At 32.4% G+C, this 22,196-nt stretch overlaps 2 protein-coding genes across 4 annotated transcripts in view; one reads left to right on the top strand and one right to left on the bottom strand.

Annotated features, from left to right (window-relative positions):
* LOC140448108 (pickpocket protein 28-like) overlaps positions 1–22,196 on the bottom strand; it is a 93,107-nt gene that overhangs the window by 59,928 nt on the left and 10,983 nt on the right. The window contains exon 1 of one of the 3 annotated variants that reach the window (XM_072541177.1): positions 6,553–6,686. The exons of 1 other annotated variant lie outside the window; for it this stretch is intronic. The gene's annotated coding sequence lies outside the window, so the exon portion shown is untranslated. Of the gene's footprint in view, positions 1–6,302; positions 6,451–6,552; positions 6,687–22,196 lie in introns of those variants that run through there. One more of the 3 variants, XM_072541179.1, reaches the window with a different exon arrangement.
* Positions 15,662–16,676, top strand: LOC140449141 (uncharacterized). Its single transcript, XM_072542290.1, has 2 exons — positions 15,662–16,313; positions 16,456–16,676. The coding sequence occupies exons 1-2, from the start codon at positions 15,662–15,664 to the stop codon at positions 16,674–16,676; spliced, it is 873 nt and encodes a 290-aa protein (XP_072398391.1).

Genomic DNA, 22,196 nt, shown 5'->3' on the forward strand with positions numbered 1-22,196 from the left:
ACTACCACGCACACAAGGCGGGAGAAGAACGAGGTGTTTTGGAAATATCACCCACTACTTAAAAATAAAAACAAACGGCAAAAAAGAAAAAAGACAAAAATATATAGAGCGGCAATTAGACCGATGATAGCATACGGAGCGGAAGTAATGTGTCTTACGAAAAAAGATGAAGAAAAAGTAAGTATTATTAAAAGAAAAATTATAAAAATAAACAGACCAATAAAGCCAGAACAAGGAGAATATAAAAGACTAATGAAGCATGAAATAAGAAAAAGAAATATAAACGAAGAGGAAGATATAGTAAAATTTATTAATCCGTAAAGACTGAGATAGGAATAGATAATAATAAACAGACCAAAAGAAAGACATGTTCGAATAACATTTTTTGTTATTTCCCACTAAAATATTACATAATACCAGATCATTTAATTTTTAACTATCAACAAAAATGTAATATAATATGATGTACGAATTTAATGGTAATACGATATTCACAGATATAGCCGCAAGTACCTACATAATTCCTTTGTCGATAAAATTGTTTAGATAATATGAGTGTTTATTTGGTAATTATATTCCGACTGACACAGCACATAAAGATGTTGTTAAAGATATCTTTGCTTACTTGGTCTACAAGTATAAGTATATTATAAGTTATAGCGTATTTGATAAAATTACTGTTTACACAACTTGGCAACTCAGCCAATGGATATAATGATAGAAAACTGCAATTTATGTTAGGGTTTGAAAATATTACAGATTCATCATGTAGAAATCTACAATTAAGTTAAAAAATTTACCACAGCAGCATGCCGCAGTAGAGCCATCTCTAGGATCAGAAACAAATTAATCGAGGGTGAAGATCAACCTTAAGAGTTGTTCTATTAGTTTAGACGTTAAAAATAACAGTAATTTTGCAAAATGATTTTTGGTTAAAAAATAATTTTTTAACCTTTTTTATACATATTGAAAGTTTAACTCTTAATGATTTTGTGTTATTTTGCAGTTTCCGAAGCAACAAATAAATTTTATGCCAAATATTAAGTTTTATATTAAGCTTTTAATGGTAAGCAAAAAATATCTGCACAGTGACAGGGCCCCGAACAGGCACTGTTTTTTTTTGCTTATTTCCCTGTACCTACAATATGGGATACCCCTTTCAATCATCTACAATACATCTCTTTTACTATTTGTATCAAAATAGTGTATTTTTGTGATTTATATGGAATTCTTTTCTAGCATTGTTCTGAAGCTATTTTCTAAATTTTGTTGTGTAAACAAATTTTGTTTTTTGTTGAAAAAACAAAATTTGTTTAATTTACTAATGTTTGTATTTTGAGAACGATTTCCAAAGTGGAAATTGAAACGTCAATAAACGTACTTTAACCTTTAATTGTAGCTTATTCCCATTTAAATAGTAATTATTTTCTAGCATTTGAAATTATTATAAGTGTAAAAATCTATAAAAAAGAATTACATTTATTTTTTTCAATAGTTATCGTTATTTTATAGCAATATAAATTTAACCGTTGTCGTTTATTCGCAACCATAGTCAATTTTGCGAATTCGGTTAAAGCATGTGAGATCAAATAAAATAATTTTATTTGGCTCTAATTAAACAAAATATATTCCTCGGCTCGTTTACTTAATTTCCGACTAATTGGGAACATGTGCAAAAAAAGTTTAGTTTACGGTCGTAATAAATGTCAATTAACTGTATTAAATAATTAGTCGTGGAGGACACAAGTCAAGTACCTTAATAATTTATTCTCATTTTAAATGAACTGTATATTTTACTTATAAACACAAAAGATAACATCCAAACGTCTAGAGAATTTAGAAACACCAAATTTTAATGCGATAAATAGTCATTATTTTGGGGTAAATCAAAAAACATGTATGTACTTTTCCTAATTAAAGCATAAAACATAGGGCTATATATAGGGATATAACCAACAAAACTTTTTTAAAAATAGAGGATATAAGGAAAGAATTTCCAATTTGCACAAAAATCGAAAAAATAGTTCAATTGAAAGAGAAAAATGCAAAAGAAATGCACATTGTTGAAATTATCAGCAAGTTCCATTGTTATTATAATATAGTACCATTAACCCATTCTTAGGCAAAACATTGGAAAGGATTGGTTTCCTCTAGATAATTTTGCACTATATTTGCAACGTGTGGTCGTGCATTATCGTGCATTAGAACAACACTTTCGCCAATATAAGCAGCAAATAGCACAACGTCGTCTTGAAGAACGTCAAGGATATATCGGTGAGAGTTGATGGTACCGTTATTCAACACCACCAAGTTCAACACCACCCGTTAAGGAAACGCCAAACGAGACCATAACCGACCCTTCACCGAATACCGTCGTTCCTCTAATGTTACACTGTGCATACCGTTCGTTCTGACGTCGGTACACGCGAATACGCCTATCACAATACTAAAGACAGAATCTTCCTTCATCTGTAAACAGAACTCCATTCCAATCAGCCTCCAACCAATGGATATGATTTCGTGCAAATTCTAAACGCGCTCTGAGATGAGCTACGATCAAGGCTGGCCCTCTGGCAGGTATACGATTTACTAAATTACCTTCCTTGAGACGTTGGCGAACAGTTTCACAGCTGATTCGAACATTATGAACATCTTTAAGTTGGGATTGTAAGCTTCTGGTAGTTACAAATCGTTGTCTTAGGGCGCGAAGTCGTAAAAAACGGTCTTGAACGGACGTTGTTACACGATGTCGACCTTGTCCTGGACGCCTAGAGTGACTACCGGTCTCTCTGTACCGTTTCATCATTCCTGAGACCGATGTATGGTGTAAGTCGAACCTTTCCCCTAAATGTCTGTAACTCCAACCTTCTTCGTGCAAAACCGCTATTTAAGCACATTCTTCATTAGTCAAATTGCTCGATTCGCGTTGCATTTTGATTAAAAAAATAGCAAAATGTTACCACCAAACCGCAATAGTTCATACAACGACTGAAAAATGACACTAACCTATTATCGACATTAAAAAATTTACAGCACTTTTGTTTTGTGTTCCTTAGAAACCGGTTGAAACAAAAAAACAATACAAGTAACCTGATAAAAATATTCCAAATACATGGTATATTCCATATAAAAATGAATACAATTAAATTTAAAACACCAATGAATCGCTTTTTTTGTTTTTGTTTTTGTAAATGGTGCGTTAATTTCTTGGGGTAGTGTAGAAAATATGGACGTTTGGACTTATAATGAAACATAACTCGACGGGGCACTTTGAAACGTTTCAGGGTGCCCGATTAATATTTAATCAATATAATATTTTTGTTTTCGTTCCAGTATGGTTTTGTTTTGTTTCTCGAGACTGACATGAAAGATGCAGTAGAGCTCGTTTGTCAAGGCCACTCCATCAGGCGGGCAGCAGAATTAAAAAATGTAAACTCCGTCACATTATCTAAAGAGCGTTCCAAGTTAAGAAAATAACATTAGGCTTATGGAAATCAGTGTTGCCAAAACTCTCAGGCATGCAGTTTACTAGATTGTCGATATATTTTACGAATTTCCATTTTCAATTAACATTTAACTGTAAAGTCAGAATAACAACTGAAGAACCACAAAGCACAAAGCCTTATTATTATTATGTAATCTCAGAGAACGACATAAAATCGCTGACATACGCACACCGTATTATTTTAAGTTGCAATTAGTAATTAGATATATGCATTCCAAGCGGTCCGTTTATTTGCTTTTAAATCTTTAATAGCCGGCAAAGTGCATGATTTAACTAAGCAATATTTTCTACTGATTTCTATGATTCATGGTAAACTGTCGTTACTATAGTTAAGATAATATAAAATAAAATTATCTTTTGTAAATAGGTACTATTTATTTAATTAAAATCATTTTCCGTACTTTTCATCTCTTGTTTCGAATGGGCACTTTTGGTCAATTACGTTAAAAAACATTAATTTAATTCATGTCTGTGAAAACGAAAATACAAATTATACAACCCTGAATCGTGCTTGTGTTCATCGTGGCATCGCTGCGCTTCTATCGTCCTTAAGAAATACATGGCCCTATCTCCGCAATGTCATTTTCTTAACGTGGAACGCTGTATAGGTATGTGAAAAAGAAAAAAAGACAATGAGTGTGATACCAATTTAAAGTATGTTCAGCAGCACAATGTCCGACAAGTGTTCAATGTAGAATAAGAAAATAAACTGAGAGACTATTTTCTAATGTGTTCCAAAATGTTTTATGGTTTTCCAGTGGCGAAATGCAAGAAAGTTACCTATGACATGGGAGTAATAAATAAAATATTCAATTTCATGGGACGCAAACAAATCGGCAGGACAAGATTGGTTCTATGGGATTTTGAAAAGAAATCCATCGCTCAGTCAGAGAATGCCTGAGGGATGTAGTTAGATCAAGCAGCGTACAAAAATCCTTATTTTGCAGATGGAACACGAGTATTTAATCTGAACGAAACAGGCACATACACAGGTCAGAAGCCTCAAAAAATAATTGCCGAAAAAGAAGCTAAGTAGGTCAACAAGTGCACTAGTGTTGAGAAGAGTACTAATGTGACAACCTGTTGTTTCATCTTAGCAAGCGGCAACGGGATCCCTCCCGTCATAATATTTCCACGTGTACACTTTAAGCCTCACATGGTGCTGGAAGCCCCCACTGGTACTATTGGTTTGGCAAATTCATACGTTTGGATAACTTTATAGGCTGTATTATTTCTTGAAGTGATTAAACATTTCATCCACCACTCAAAAAGTTTATTTCGAACAAGATGGCGCTCAACCAAATTTAGTTCTAGCTGTCCGCAACTGTCGGATTGAAATCTTCCTGGACCGAACGATTGTCGAGATTCTCCCAACTATCCTGCATTAATACCTTTTCCTTTAAGAAATCCAGATTTGATAACGCCGGACAATGCACTATGGGATTTCATTTAAGACGAGGCTAGAAAACGAAGATATGTTTCGAATGAGGACTTGCGAATCGGAGTTCGTCAAGCTTTTACGTTAGTTACTTCGGATATGCTGAGACGGATGAATATACGAACATGGCGTCGTATTAAGTTGTGTAGCGGCAATGGAGGTATGCTTACCGATGTTTTAGATCAATAAATAAATAATTAATAACTTATAAACAAAATTATGTTATTATTTTCTCCTCTGTACTATAACAAAACAATTCATTACTGTAAAGGGACTTTTCGGCCACCCTGTATATCCGGGTAATCATATTTTTAGGGCAATAAAACTTGTGCTATCATGCATTTCCAAATCAAGTATAACAATTTTTTGTTATTAAGTTGTGAAAATCGCCTACTCTGATATTATGCGACAATCACGAAAGTCATTTATCATTGGAGGCACTTAATTTGTGCAAAGAAAATGGAGTGACTATATTAACTTTTCCCCCATATTCCACCAATAAATTGCAACAGTTAGACGTTGGAGTGTTTAAGCCATTCAAAACGTATTACAATGCTGCAATAGATACTTAGATAATGCAGCATCCTGGACAAACAGCAAATATTTACATTGTTGCTGGTTTTGTAAAGATTGCTCACGAGAGAGGAATGACTCCATCAAACATTACTGCTGTTTTTAAGAAAACAGGGATTTACCCATATGAAAGACATGTTTTCACCGATGCCGATTATTTATGTAATTACATTACCGATCGACCTAGTGGTAGGGCACAATGAAACATTTTTTTTTAAACTTGAATTGATTATTACTCAAAATGGTTAATAATAAGGTTTTTGTTGCTACTATAAATCTGTTCCTAGTATCGAAAGGCATCTTTTAAAACACATTTCAAACTGATATACCTACATGCAAAAACAGGAAAAATAAAAAACAAATTTGTGTTTCATTTTGCCACGTGCTCCCCTAACTATTAACTGAAACAACTTGAAATTAGTATAGCTAAATATTTGTATTATTGTTCCCATACTCACACGAAATTAAAGTTTTTTGTTCATTTTTAGAAAAATTGAATAATTTTCAAAAAATCCACTTTTGAAGCAATTTTTGCAATAAATAAGCAACAAATTAACAAAAATGACTTTACAAACTCTCATCTTTAAAAATTTTTTCTATGCTTTTTCATTAAAATTGTGTCACTTTTCAATATAATTTACCGGCCTTCACCTTTAGTATTTAAAATCAAATCGATCTTACATTCTTTATATATTGTTTATAAGTAAAACATGACGTTTAATCTTTTGCATATTATGTTTGTTACATATTTTTATTACCGAATTTATCAAAACTTTTGTTAGATACCTGTATCAAAGAGTGTCTCGGGAAAATCGTTACTTCTCTGGTCTATAACATCCAATCATGAAGATGGCACATGAAGAAGAAGAATTGGACATTTATTTGGCTTTTGTTTGACAGGAAATCCAAATTATCTTTCTATTTCAAATAGAGAACATATTTCACAAAATTAGATAGTTGTTAACCTCACTTTCATAACCCTTTTTCAAATCATCTTTTCAGAAAAATACAATAAAGAAACCTAACAGGTACTTACATACATAATGTCCAAATCACTAAATAACCAGCCGCCAATACGTTAGAGTTTATCAGTTTTTAGTATGTTTATGAATTAGAGAGTCTAAATATATTTGTAAATTTAGATTCTAGTAATATTGAAGTTCGCGTAACGTGTGGGCAGAGCCGTAATTAAAGATAGTGACACTTTGAAGTCAGACGCTTTAGTTACGTATATTTTTATAAACTAGTAGTAATCTAAACTAGAGAAATAATTTATTGTGATTGTGATTGTAGACATTCAAGTAAGTGATAACGATAAATTTGGTGTTTATTATCAATCAAATAATTACAATTCATATCTAAAACTAGCACAAAGTTAATTATGCCTAATACATCGTTTTGCGCTAATTGTTCAAAGCCAACTTCTACCTAAGATAGAAAGCTCCAGTGTGATGGCTGTAAGAAACCAATACACATTGCTTGTACGGATATGTCTGTAGATGATCGAGTTACGAGGCAAAAAGTACGTGGGATATGTATACTTTGCAATGCATGTAGTTCAAACATTGGGAATATTACTGAAATCAAGAGTTTACTAGTCGAGTTTAAAGCGGACATTGAGAAGAAAATTGAAAACTTTGATATTAAATTATCTGAATTCAGCAATAAATTAAATCAACTTGATTCTATTACAACAACAGAATTTACCGACAGCATTGTCAATGAAGCAGCTGCCCGCATATCTCGTTCCAAAAATTTTTTGGTTAGAGGCGTCCCTGAACCTACAAGAGACGCACAAAATAAAAAAGATCATGATAAGAATAAAATAAATTTAGCCCTAGAAGTCATTGGATGTCAAGAAAGTCCTGTTACATTTTATAGAGTCGGTAAACTAGATCAAAATAAACGTTATTCCCGCATGATAAAAGTGATAATCAGTTCTGAACACCACACTCGAAAAATTCTTCGTAAATAAACTTTGGGAAAACAAATCTACTGAAACTTATTCTGTTATTGATGACAAGACACCTATGCAGCAACTTCGTTTAAAGGAACTTCGTACTGAGCTTGAAACTCGTAAAAATAATGGAGAAAATGACCTTACGATTAAATATGTGAATGGCTGTCCAAAGATAATGAAATTTCGTTCATAATTCTCCTGCACCAAAATTTACGGATTGGCTTCTTATGTATACGAATCTAAACTCACTTATGTCCAAATTTAATGAATTTATAAGTACTGTTCAACTTTTAAAACCTCACATTATTCTCCTAACAGAAACGTGGCTTAATTCTTCTATTCCCGATGCTGTTGTAAACATTGATAATTTCACTATATTTCGTAGAGATAGAGGTACTCGTGGTGGGGGAGGAATATGCATCTATTTAGCAAATGAAATTACCAATACTTTTTCCATCAGTAATAAAACAATAGACGTACCCGGTATAGAAATTATCCACTTACTTATTACTAATAACTCTCATATTTAATATAGTTTGCATATACCGACCTCCGTATACAGTACTTACTGAGGACAATATGCTTATTAACAAACTTGAGGAAATATCATCCCTCGAAAATCTTATTGTTGTTGGAGATTTCAATTTTCCAGACATAAGCTGGCCCATTAACTCTCATATTTAATATAGTTTGCATATACCCACCTCCGGATACAGTACTTACTCAGGACAATATGCTTATTAACAAACTTGAGGAATTATCATCCCTTGAAAATCTTATTGTTGTTGGAGATTTCAATTTTCCAGACATAAGCTGACCCATTATTTTCAAAACTGATACTATCAATTCCCAAAATTTGTTTAAAAACTTTGTCATGAACTAAAATTTATTACAACTGATAACTGAACCTACAAGGTTTAGAGCGAACAATAATCCGTCAATTTTAGACTTATTTTTCACAAATGACGATCAACTAATTTCTACACTTGCAGTGTCCTCTCCTGTGGGTCTTTCTGACCACTTGCTTATTATTGCTCACATTTAATTTAGTTTAACACCCCCTTGCAAAGACAATTTCGTAACGTATGCCACTACTGACTTCTATAATGTAAATTCAGTTTTATTCCAGTTAAATTGGCAATCTATTTTTCTTAATCACTCTGATCCATCGTCAATGTGGGACTCTTTTCTTCATACTGCTATTACAACAATTTCTGATCATACAACCGAACGGCAGCTATACAGAAACCGACTAAAACCTTGGATTAACCTCTCAGCTACCCATTTAATTCGACATAAGCGAAAGCTTTGGCGAAGATATAAACTTACTGGATCCCTTGATGATTTTCTCGCCTACCGTAATTTTTCTAACCGTGTCAAAAAATATTTGCTAAAGTTAAGAACAGAATTTGAAGAATCTATCATTGCTAGTGGCAATAGTAAAAAAATTTATCGGTACATTCGTACATCTTTATCTTCTAAAGTCTCCATACCGTTACTTCAAAAAGCTGACGGGTCTTTATGTTTTTCGAATAACGAATCTTCGGAATGTTTATCGTTATTCTTTTCTCAGGTTTTTACAAATGAACCTAACGATACCATTCCTCAAATAATGTGCCCACGTTTGTCTAAAACTCTTGACAATATATCTTTCACACCGGATGAAATTAAACATCATTTAAGGAAACTACGAAATAATTCATCACCTGGATTAGACAGACTCACCTCTTTTTTCCTCAAACAATGTGCAGAATCTGTAGCCATCCCTATATCTCTTATAATGAATGCTTCTTTTAATCAAGGTTCTCACCCCTCGTCCTGGAAATTGGCTTCGGTTACTCCTATATTCAAGAAAGGAAATAAACTTCATTGCAATAATTATCGTCCAATTAGCCTGGTTCCTATTGTCGGCAAGGTCATGGAATCGATTATTTCGGAAGCTATGTCTGAGTTTCTTCTTCAAGAAAATGTCATCCCTCACCAACAGCATGGCTTTATCGAAGGTCGTTTAACGATCACAAACTTACTTCATTGTGTAAATGATTGGTCATTATCTTTAAACAATCGGAATCCTGTCGATGTAGTCTACTTAGACTTCTCCAAAGCTTTTGACCGTGTTCCAAAACGTCGATTACTATTATTGGGTCTCTTAGTAAATATGAGAAACTTTATTTTGTCCAGGTTTATGTTTAAGCCATAGTTTAGACAAGCTGTATATACTTTCGACATTTGAAGAATTATTCTTTCAATATCATCAATATTCTCCAATAATCACACAGTATCGGCTGCGTATCTCAGGTTTTTAAAAAGGATTTCGTTTACTTTAATTCCCGTAGTGTCATTGTCCAGTTTCTTCTAAGTGATCGCATCAAAGTGCAAGTTAAAGAGTAATGGAAAAAGAATGCAGACTCGCCTTCATTATCATCATGGTCATTACCATTGTAGCAGATGTGTTGTGGCTCATCATTGAGCTTCAGCAGCTCTGATAATTTGCACCTTTGTCTTACCTCTTGTTTAATTTTGATGTTTTTTGATTTTGTGTTGTCTACTTTTATGTGTCTGGTTAGAATAAAGATTTTCTATAATTCTTATATCTTATTTATTTATATATTTTTGTTTTAAGATTGCCACGAATTGAACATGTCTTACGCTGTCGAAGGCTTTTTCAAAAGATATGAAGTATACATGAACATCTTTATTCACATTCAAGCAGATTTTCGTACACATCTGGACGTCGCGAGGAGTACAGCTTTCTGCATGGCCTTATAGAGATGTTCATTTAGACCCAGCTGTTTTATGTTCTCTAGGAGGTTTTTGGAAATAACAGCAGTAGCAGATAGAATAAAAGGTACTATCTGGGTACTTTCCATTCTCCATTGTCTCCTAATTTGTATTTCTAGATCTCTGTACTTGACAATCTTTTCATTGTATTTAACACGCAAATTATTGGTGTTAGGTATCGCCACATCAATAAGTGGTCCTTGCCTAATAGTAAGTTTATTAATTAGTATGAGATCCGGTCTATTATGTGCCACTGGTTGGTCTGTGAGCACAGTGCGGTCTCACCATAGCTTACAGTTATTATTTTTCGGTCGGTTTGGAGAGAAATCCCAGTTTGTCAGCTAGTTCTTATTAGATAATCTTTCCTACTGAGTCATAGTGTAGTTTATAAGCAGTGCCGACAAACACCTGGCAGCTCCCGGTAAAATGTTGGATGGTTTCTTGGGCTTGGCATCCATATCGGCATTTGTCATTTTGGACTTAATGATCTTTAACAATATATTTCAGGTAATTTTTAGTTGGAATAACCTGATCCTGAATAGAAAGTAGAAAGCCGTCAGTCTAGGGAAACATAGGTACGCATATTTAGTATCCTCTTTATTTCTTTATAGGAACCCAGTGTATTTCTTTTAATAATATAGGTCACAACTTGGAGAGGTTTATTCTTTACACTTCCCTGATGCCCAAGCGTTTACTTCCGGTAAAAATTCTTCGTTTTGTAGTTTTATTTCTTTTTTGTTTGTTGGATATACGTCTTGTTCAATATTCCACTGTTTTTTAAGGCATGCCAATTGAAATATTTCATTCTTAAGTTTGCTATTGGTCATGCATTAAGCACTTTGCATAAAGTGCTTAATGCATGACCAAGTAAAACTGCGCATAAAGACGAAAATGAAACTGATAAAAAGCATCGTACTCCCAATAATCACATATGCATCTCTCGCATGGAGACACAAAAGCAACGCAAATAAAAAGAAAATACAAGCAGCCCACAAAAGAACCTCCGAGAAGAGGTAAATGTATCCAGATACGTCGCTGAATGCTTTCTGTTTAGAGAACTGCAACAAGTAAGGGTGATAGATAAAATGGCAGAAATGGCAGAAAAAAGTTTGCGGAATTAGAGAATCACCCGATCCTGCGAGAGATAATAAGATATGGTGCGTTCCATCGATGGAAGCACAAAAGACCAAAACAGCAAATCCTGGCAAATATATAAAGTCTAGATAATTCGTAGCTCTACCAACAGAAGAAGTCCCAGCACGCAGCACTGGAAATTTTAATAATTACTGTTTATTTTCAGGACAACCTTCAAAAAATAATAATAAATAAATAAAGGCTTCGGCCACCAAATCGTAATATTTTTATGCCCACCCTGAAATATTTCAGTTTTAGTTACCTGTAAATTATTGAACCGTTAAGTACCATTTTAAATATAATGAAAGGGTTAAGAAAATATATTATTGCTGATATCAATATTTGTTTTTTAAATAGAGAGAGATTATTATGTAAACTAAAAATTTTAGCAAACATTGACGTTTAAATTTTAAAAACAATTTTAAAAAAACGACATTTATGAATGTAGAATTGAAAAATGTATGATCAGATAATTATTAGGAATACATTATTGTTGCATTTACAAAGCATAACTTTCTTTTATGTGAAGTTTTGCTTCGGTATACCTATAACTATTTCTGTTTTTTTTTATGTCAATAAATTGTTTTTTTTTTATATTTGGGTTTTTATTTCCAATTGGCTTTTATGAATCTAAAATTAATACAGAAGTAAGATATGAAGCATAAATCGTCACCTCAATGCAACAACTAGATTAAAATGAAAGTACTACTATTTATATTTTAGAGCATAACAAGGCAGGTGGCTACAATTGAGGACTATGACGCAAATGACATTAAAGCTGTGGCAGAACTTTTTTCTTCAGAAACTTATTCAGAATATTTACCTGCCAAGAAAAAACGTCATCTAATGATGAAGTTGACAACATGCTTTCACCAACCAAATGTAGGAATAAAAGCAACATTGTTCTAGATGGCATCGAAACATTTCCTGAAGTTACTAAGTAACAATGAAACCCGCTTGCCCCATCAACTGTCAAAACCAGTGTTATAGTAAGCTAACTAAACTGGACAGAACGAGAATTTTTGAAGGTTACTATGCACTGACAGATTATAATAGGCAACGGCAAATTATAATAGGCAATACACTAGGAATTAAGAAGGGATTAGTTGATGTTGCTATGGAAAAGCGAACATCTAAAAATACAACAGAGGGTGATAACAGGGGAAATCACGTGAAAAACGTAACTGATTCGACAGTTTTGGAAAATGTTAAGTCACATATTGAAAGCTTTCGTACTGTACCATTCTATTATTGCCGATCATCTGTTGAACGGCATTATCTTGAATCATCGTTAAATATCACTCTGATGTATAGACTGTATTGTGAGTTATGTGATTCAAGAGCTGAAGAGAAAGTTAGCTTGGCAATGTATAGAAAAATTTTTAATGAAAATTTTAATCTAGGTTTCCATTATCTTAAAAAAGATCAGTGTTGTGTTTGTTCTCATTATATCAGTGCAACCACTAATGAGAAATTGTTGCTCAAAATAGATTATGAAGCTCTTTCTTAAGAATCAAGCTCGAACCTAAAAACTTAAAGATCGAGTTGATGCTGAATTTTCTAATGGTGCACACATATGTGCCAATTTTGATCTCCAGCAAGTTTTATTAGTACCTTCTGATGCAACAAATAATGCACTCTTTTATAAACGTAGGCTTCCTAACTACAAATTCACCATTTACAATGTTGTCAGTAAGCAAGGAAATTGTTTCATTTGGAATGAGACTTAAGGATCCCGAAGAAGTTGTAAAATAGCAATTGCAATTTATATTTATCTTAAATCACTACCAGATACAACAATCTGTGTCACCTTTTTTAGTGACAGATGTCGGGGTCAAAACTTTAATCAGTTTACTGCGGCAATGTTAATAAAGGCAGTAAATGATTTAAATAAACTGGAAGTCATTAATATGAAGTTCTTCGTTTCTAGACACAGTAAGATGGAAGGTGATTCTATTCACTCTGCAATTAACACAGAATTCAAACCTGTAGGGAAAGCCTTGGGCCTGAAGATTGAAAGCAAATTCTTCAGAGAGTAAGAAGAAAGAGAGACAAATCCTATTTTGTTCATGATTTGGATCAACCGGGCATAAAAGATTAAAAAAAAAATGTAAAGGATAACTATTTGGAAAAAGGATGAAAATGGATATGTTGTGCTTTAGCAAAAGATGTGGTGGCTTAAATTTAGGAAGTCAAAGCCGTTCATTATGAAGTTCAAAGAATCGTTTTCTGATGAAGGTTTTAGACATTTGAATTTAACCAAACGGACCCGCTCTTCCATTCAATCGCCTTTAGAACCTTCGTACCAATTACCGATTCCAATATCCAATACAAAAATATAAAGATCTGATGTCACTATTTTCTATGAAACTACCTGCTTTGGGAGATTCCTGCAGGCCATTTTACACCAGTCTGCCATACGATATTAAAGAAGATTTAAGTGAAATAGCTGATGGCCAAGACTATGAAGGTGATTCTTGTAGAAGTTATCTATTTGTGCCTCTTTAGAAATTAGAAATTGTTTCATATCAAAATTATTCTTAATAAAGTAGTTTTTTAAACAATTTATTTTTTTGAAGTTATACTTCTATACGCACGATCGGCGTTGGAAATTTGCATGAGAGTGAATCTGTGAAACCATTACATATGTAAGATAATGAGTAAGGCAGAGACAGAAGATATATTTTCTATCTCTTCCTCTCTCGAGAATAAAAATGTTCCTTTTGTATTTAATATTATATATATATATATTATATATATATATATATATATATATATATATATATATATATATATATATATAATATTATATATAATATAATATGTATTAATATTATTATTTATGTGATATGTTTTGTATTATTTAAAATTAAACGTTTATAATTATTTTAGGCTTTTGTATTTCAAAATAATCACTGTTTTACCGAGAACTGTCAATTTTGAAATTCGTTAATGTCATGTCTAATTGGCAAATCCTTTACGTGTTTGGTTCATACGCTGGTGGTTGTGAGTTCGAATCCCAATTATGAATTTCCTTTTTTATTTTTGAAATATTTAAAAACCTCACGTTAATCTTATTAAATATATGTAATATACGCAAAAAACATAAATTTTAAAATAAAATGAAAATTTACAACACAAACATATTTTTATCTTCGTAAAGTAAGTTATATGTATATTGGCAGTTTTAAATACTTATGAATATTACATTTCAATTTATATTGTATTATTATATTGAATTATGTTGCAGTGTATTTATTGTATTGTAATTTTTATATTAATAACAAAATAAACAATGAATTTTACAGAGTATGTGTATTTTTTTTTGCATTTGACTCCTTTTATACATATATAAAAATAAAAATATATATTTTCATTAAAATATTGATACAATCCTTCATTTACTATACTCCTATTACAGGTCAAATGTTTATATACAGCAAACGATGCACCATATACCTATATAACTAATTATTTTTCTCTTTCTGCTCTCTCTTACCTATAGCATTACATATGTAATGATTGTGCAGATTGACTCCTATATAAATTTTTAACGGCGAACACGTGTATAGAAGTATAACTTCTACCGGCAGTCCCACTGGACTGCCACACCCGTTTTTTAAATATTACCGGGTACTTTTTTATTTTTTATGTATAACAGTATGTAATTTTAACATAGGAAATAAAAAAATAACTTCTACTAGTTCTGATGTTACTTGTTCAACAAGAACAAGGGCCAACACACAAAATTTATAGTATAATACATAACTGGATTTTTGGTATAAAGCCTAAGGGAGAAGAGTTACTATTTGTGTAGGTGAGTGTTTCGCATAATTTTTATTTAACACCATAATCATTTAGTTTACGTTTTGCATAGTTTACAGTGAGTTCTAGTTTGTTGTCATATTTTTATCGACTAAAATATTAAAATATCCTCTTGGGGGAGACTTGATTCCTTCTTATCTGGGAGATATGATCCCGAAATCAAGTCTCCCAGAAACTCCTTATAGATGAATGTTTTTTATGTTATAGATATGTCATGTCAATACAAAAGGTGCCAAGAAAAGAACACCAGTCGACAGCCAGAGGGCCAAAGAACTGGCGTACGAGTGTGCCGTAAGAAATAGTAAAAAAATACCTGCTTCGTGGAATAAACATAAGCAAGCCAGTTACGACTGGTTATACGGATTTCTGAAGAGGATGAAGACCTTATCACTACGCTCTCCGGAAGCAACTAGTCTTTCTAGAGCAACTAGTTTCAACAGAAATAATGTATCAAAATTTTTCGGAAATTAAGACAGTTCTTGAAAACCATGGAACTGGGCCAGAAGCAATTTGGAGCGTGGACAAAACTGGACTTTCCACTGTCCATAAGCCAAAGAAGATCATTGCATGCAAAGGTGAAAAGCACGTTGGTAAAATTACCTCAGGGGAACGTGGAGTAACAGTAACTGTTTGTTGTGTAATCAATACCATTGGAAACCATATACGGCCTTTTATGGTTTTCCCTCGAAAACTTTGGCAAGATCGCATGATTGATAATAGCCCACCAGGGACTACCGGCGTAGTTTATGAAAGTGGATGGATGACCGCTTCTAATTTTATCAAATTTTTGGAACAATTTCAAAAACATGTAAAGGCTACTACCGACAATAAATGTTTAATCATAATGGACAATCATGATAGCCACGTTACTCTCGAAGCCATAACGTATGCCAAAGAACACGGAATAATTCTTCTTACCATACCACCACACACGTCGCATAAGCTCCAGGCGTTAGACAGGAGTGTATTTGGCCCTCTCAAGAGTTTCTATAATACTGCCTGTGACGATTGGATGGTGACCCACCCAGGAAGGACAATTACAATATACGAATTCGGAGGATGCTTGGCTTACGCTTTCCCATTAGAATTTATTCCACGTAATATTGAAAGCGGATTCAGAGTTATGGCCTTTCAATTCCAATATTTTTACCGATGAAGATTTTATGTCGGCGTATGTTACTGATCGCTAAGATCCGGAAAATAATTCTACTTTATCTCAGTTTGATGTTGCAACACCAGCAATAGATAACAATAACGAACCCTCCACTTCTACTGGCACTTTCACCACTCCTGAAATAATTAGACCATCTTCCTTAACTGGATCGATTTCACATAATCAACAAATACGACGAACACTAATAGAAGACAAAAACCAGCCTTCTACTTCTACTGCTACTTTTACCACACCTCAAATAATTAGATCACATCCTGTAAATGGAGATACTTCACAAAATGATTAGCTACAACAAACATCAATGGAGCACAATAACCAGCCTTTCACTTCTGCCACTTTTAGTAGCCCAGAAATGATCAGACTAGAAAGCGAGCAACTACGAAAATTCTCACAGCTACACCAGAAAAACTTGCGCTTGAAGCTGAAGTTAGAGTTAAAGAAGAAAAAAAAATAGTAAAAGAGCAAAACCCAAAGTAAGAGGACTTAAAAAAATGACTAAACAAAAAGTTCAAGGGAATCTTCAAGTTCGGGGGGCAGTGACATTATGCTACCGTCGTCAGAGTCTGAATATGATCCTAATGATGAAATGCAAGTAGAGACAGATACTGAATGTGAATCAGAAACAGAAGGTGACGAGTGTGCAAGATTGGGTAATTGTAAGCTTTATCTCCGAAAGAAACTTAGTCCATCGTTACGTAGGACAGATAACGGGAAGAAAGAACGAGGATTTTAAAATCAAATTTGCCCAAAAAAGAGATTACAAAACATTTAAGTGGCCAGAAAAAGAAGACATGGGTGAAGTCGCACGTGACCAAATTTTAAAAAAGTTACCAAGCCCGACTTTTAGGAGCTACAGTAAGCGCATAGGATGTTTTGTCTTTCCTAAATCACTGAGAATGTTCAATATTAAACAATAATTTTTTTTCACTTTTATAACTTTTTGAATATAATTTTCTGCTAGAAAGTGTTTCTATTTTTAATAATATTATTTATTATGTCATGACTGAGTAAAGTAAGTTTTCAGCATCCAATTTTTGGTTTTATTTTATTATTGTAAATCTAGGAAGGTATAATCAAGTCACCCATACACAAGGATCAAGTCTCCCGAAATACGGGGAGACATGATTAGTTTTTCTCTATTACTAGATTCGACAAAAACTCGTTATTTATTAGCAGTATATTTTTCGGGTGTATAACCCCCAAAAATTTTGATAAATTTGTAATGTTCCACTAAATTATCAAGGTTCTAGATCGGTTATAAACAAAGTCATCTGGGACCTTTCCAACTTTTCTCCTGATTTTCTGATATCCTAATCTTGAAAAATATATCCATTATTAAACCTCATGGATAGTGAGTAAAGAAGGTAAGAATGTTAAAAACGGAATAAAGCTTTAATATTGTCTTTAAAAGCTATTTTTTCAAAAGTGTTATATTTGAGTTACCTAGTTGTAGTATTGAGGTGACGAAATATCCCTGAGATATTAATTTATAAAATTTATTGTTTTTTTTTAATCCTTCTGTGGTAAGCAAAGTAAATAAAAGTTTGTATATGACAAAAAAACGGGTGTGGCAGTCCAGTGGGACTGCCGGTAGAAGTTATTCTTCTATACACGCGTTCGCCGTTAAAAATTTATATAGGAGTCAATCTGCACAATCATTACATATGTAATGCTATAGGTAAGAGAGAGCAGTAAGAGAAAAAGAATTAGTTATATAGGTATATGGTGCATCGTTTGCTGTATATAAACATTTGACCTGTAATAGGAGTATATTATTTTTATATATGTATAAAAAGAGTTGAATGAAAAAAAAATTTTAAACATACTCTGCAGTAAAATTCATTGTTTATTTTGTTATTAATATAAAAATTACAAAACAATAAATACACTGCAACATAATTCAATATAAAAAATAAAATGTAATATTCATAAGTATTTAAAACTGCCAATATACATATAACTTACTTTACGAAGATAAAAATAAAAAACCATCAACTCGGATTATGTTGTAAATTTTCATTTTATTTTAAAATTTATGTTTTTTGCGTATATTACATATATTTAATAAGATTAACGTGAGGTTTTTAAATATTTCAAAAATAAAAAACGGAATTCATAATTGGGATTCAAACTCACAACTACCAGCGTATGAACCAAACACGTAAAGGATTTGCCAATTAGACATGACACTAACGGTTTTTAAAATTGACAGTTTTCGGTAAAACAGTGATTATTTTGAAAATACAAAAGCCTAAAATAATTATAAACGTTTAATTTTAAATAATACACAACATATCACATAAATAATAATATTAATACATATTATATTATATATAATATTATATATACAATATTATGTAATATATAATATTAAATATATATACAAAAGGAACATTTTTATTCTCGAGAGAGGAAGAGAGAGAAAATATATCTTCTGTCTCGCTCTTACTCATTATCTTACATATGTAATGGTTTCACAGATTCACTCTCATGTAAATTTCCAACGTGGAGCGCGCGTATAGAAGTATAACTTCAAAAGTATGTGACAAAATAACTGTATTCTATTTTGATCAACAATTATTGTTAGAGTATAGGAAACTCTTTACTCGGTATTTATTTTTAGATAATTGTAGTACAGTTTTTATTAGACCGTAAATGTCATGCAATTTCACAATTAATAAAAAAAAGAGTTGTCAGAGTCCACATAATTGAACACTTCTGCAATTAAATCAATTACAAAAAATAGTACTAACAGTTTATTGGCTAAAAGCCACAGACTTTACTGTTTACTGACTTTACATCGATTTTCTAGGATTAAAAATTTAACAATTAATGTTATCCTGTGAGATTATTCTCGATGCCAACATTGGTGTTTATATAAAACATTTATGTCTTAAATAAAGTGTACTTTCAAACATGTAACGAACATTATTTATTAAAGTTTACGCTTTACTGGAGTGTTAAGTGTTATACGAGTTATACTAAATACATTTTTAACATATGTTGTCTATATAGTTTTTCAACAAATACGAGGGTTTTAGGAAGAATGAACAAATATTCTTGTGAACATATTCAGTCGATATAATTTCCAGAATATTTTAAATTTGCAATAGTTGGCATTTTTATGGGCAAAACACAAACATAAATTTTAATGAATGCTGAAGCGAGCGTCACGGAAGTAGACGAAATAGCGTATTTCGTGGCCCTACTTCAACAACAGAAGCGCCTTTGTAAGCCTTTGCATCTGTAAACAGGTGAGTGTAGTCCGTTATACAACATGTAAACTTTTTCAATTTTATTAAACCGTCAAACGGCAGTGAGGTCTCAATCTTCCTACTCCTCAATGTCTAGTGTCCATCGGTCTAAATAAAAATAAAATAAAATAAAAAATAATAAAGTTTATTGCCCTTAATATAATAAACATCTCACACCTAAGATATTTTAACTTAAGATAGCCTTCTTTCTTGACGTCCCGCTTCTGGACCACCTACTGGTTGAATTGCCTCCTATCGGACCTTGGGTTATACTGTCATGGACTCCCTGGTATCTTTTTCTGTAGATATTTGTTTTCCGGCATCGTACCTACCATTGGTTTGATCCTGTGTAGCTGCTTTTATACCCTCGGTATGCGCGGGAACGGTATGCGCGGGAACGGTATGCGCGGAAACGGTCTGAGCACGATCGGTTGACGAGGTGGGTCGCCATGTTACCGGCAATCTTTTAGCATCATCGCGAGTGTTTACGCTGTTGGAGAGTTTTTCAATTTCGATAGGAGGAGGATAGGAGCAATGGTTTTTGCTTTTTCTAGATTTATTTTTTTTGTGACCTGTCTAAATATGATGTTGGGCTAGTCCTGAAGTAGTATCGGAATGTTTTACAGATAAAGAATGTTCGTAAATACGGTGGTAAATGCTCGACACTGAACCGTCAGTGCTGTTTGATGGTTCTCGTATTTCTGGAGAACAAGATACTGGTACATCACGAGTGAGGGGAGTAGGCAGATTAAGACCCCGAACTCGAACGGAACCATATCCCTCCTGATAGTAGCTCCAAAATGGGTGTCGAAGCGTCGAGTTTTAAATTATTAACGCGGTTCTTCTCGCGAACTTAGTATCGAGCTAATAAATTTTGCGAAAGCTTGAATAAGAACAAAGAGTTTTACTTTCCTGCCCTATTAATGACTGCAACCTCAAAATAAAACTTTATTTTATATATATATATATATATATATATATATATATATATATATATTAAACCTAGAGCTAAGATTAATACTATTATAAAAATTAATATTAAACTTACCAGTCTTCCGGGTTCAACCTTGAACCGCCTCGATATCTATTGGGCCGAGCTTTCGACATCCTTTCTGATGTCTTCTTCAGGGCTTCCGAGGTCTCAGTCTCCCGAGCCCCCAAACACTACTACACTCACTACGACGGTTCATTTATACCGTCAATAGTGACGTGGCCTAGGTGGGGGCGCGTCAACCCCCACACTATATATATATATATATATATATATATATATATATATATATATATATATATATATATATATATATATATATATATATATATATATATATATATATATATATATATATATATATATATATATATATATATATATATATATATATTGAGGAGTATACATACAAAAACCGATAAATCCACTTTTTCCAATTTTGAGATAAAAGCCCATAACAATTTAAAGAAACATCATATTGGAAATAAATAGTAGTTATGTCATGTAATAAAATTCTAGAATTTTAATATATTATCTTTTTTTACTGTTTTTATTTTTGATTTTTTTTTTATTTATCGGGTTTTACTTGAAAACAGAAATTTATCGGTTTTTGCCTGAAAGATCTTTGCAAGAGCACCATATTTTTGTTGTTAATAAAAGAAAATAAACGAACTAGAATGCAGAAAATTATTTTTATTATAAGTATTTAAAAAAATTAAAAAAGTAAAATCAAATCTGAAGCGTTGGTTCCTCTTCCAGGTAGTCACATGTCTCCCCTTCCTCTTCATCCTCATCCTTTTCATTTCCCCCAATATCCAGATCATATCTACCATTTCATCAGTAGTAAAATTCATTATTGCTAATATAAATTGAATTAATTACTGAATTACTAAATAATAATTGTTGCTAATTTACGTTGTACCCCAATACTGAATTAATAAACATTAATGTCAATCTGTCAGTTTCTGACAAATCAATCATGGCCAACTAACAATATTTATTGGTAAACGTTAAAATATCTACCAAATTAATACTTTGATGGAAAAATAAAAATATCTAGAAAACTGATAACTTTAGGTATAGAGAGTACTTCATAAAATTTGAAGTACGATATTACTACTTTTCGATAGTGATATAAAATACAGGGTGTTCTATTTAAAATTACCAAGAAAATAATGTACTTGCATTTTAACTTACCCTGTATTTGATTTAACGAATATTATGAAAACGAATATGTTTTATAATTTTTAACAATTTTGAAAAAACTATGGTTGCAATAGATTAATGTTCCTATACTCTTTTTTAATTATACAGGGAGTTAAACTTGATACGATTTTCAGGTAATATTGGTTATAACTTTTTAAATACCCGTTATAACATACTAAAACTTTACATTGTTGTGATGTGGAAGTGAAGCAGATTTCAAATTTAAAATAAAATACAGGGTGTTCTGTTTAGAAAAACATAAGTTTGGTCTACCACCATCTTATGAAACACCCTGTAAGATTGTAACTAATTTTAAAATGCGGAGTTTAAAGCTGCCTACAATTTTTGTCAATAA

This window comes from Diabrotica undecimpunctata, chromosome 8, assembly GCF_040954645.1.
Source record: "Diabrotica undecimpunctata isolate CICGRU chromosome 8, icDiaUnde3, whole genome shotgun sequence".
NCBI lineage: Eukaryota > Metazoa > Arthropoda > Insecta > Coleoptera > Chrysomelidae > Diabrotica > Diabrotica undecimpunctata.

What these genes read in the sequence shown, in the direction of transcription:
- LOC140449141 (XM_072542290.1), top strand. Translation starts at nt 15,662, where the DNA reads ATGTATCAAAATTTTTCGGAAATTAAGACAGTTCTTGAAAACCATGGA. An exon ending in CCCATTAGAATTTATTCCAC is followed by an intron (nt 16,314 to 16,455) that starts GTAATATTGAAA and finishes TTGCAACACCAG; the next exon opens with CAATAGATAACAATAACGAA.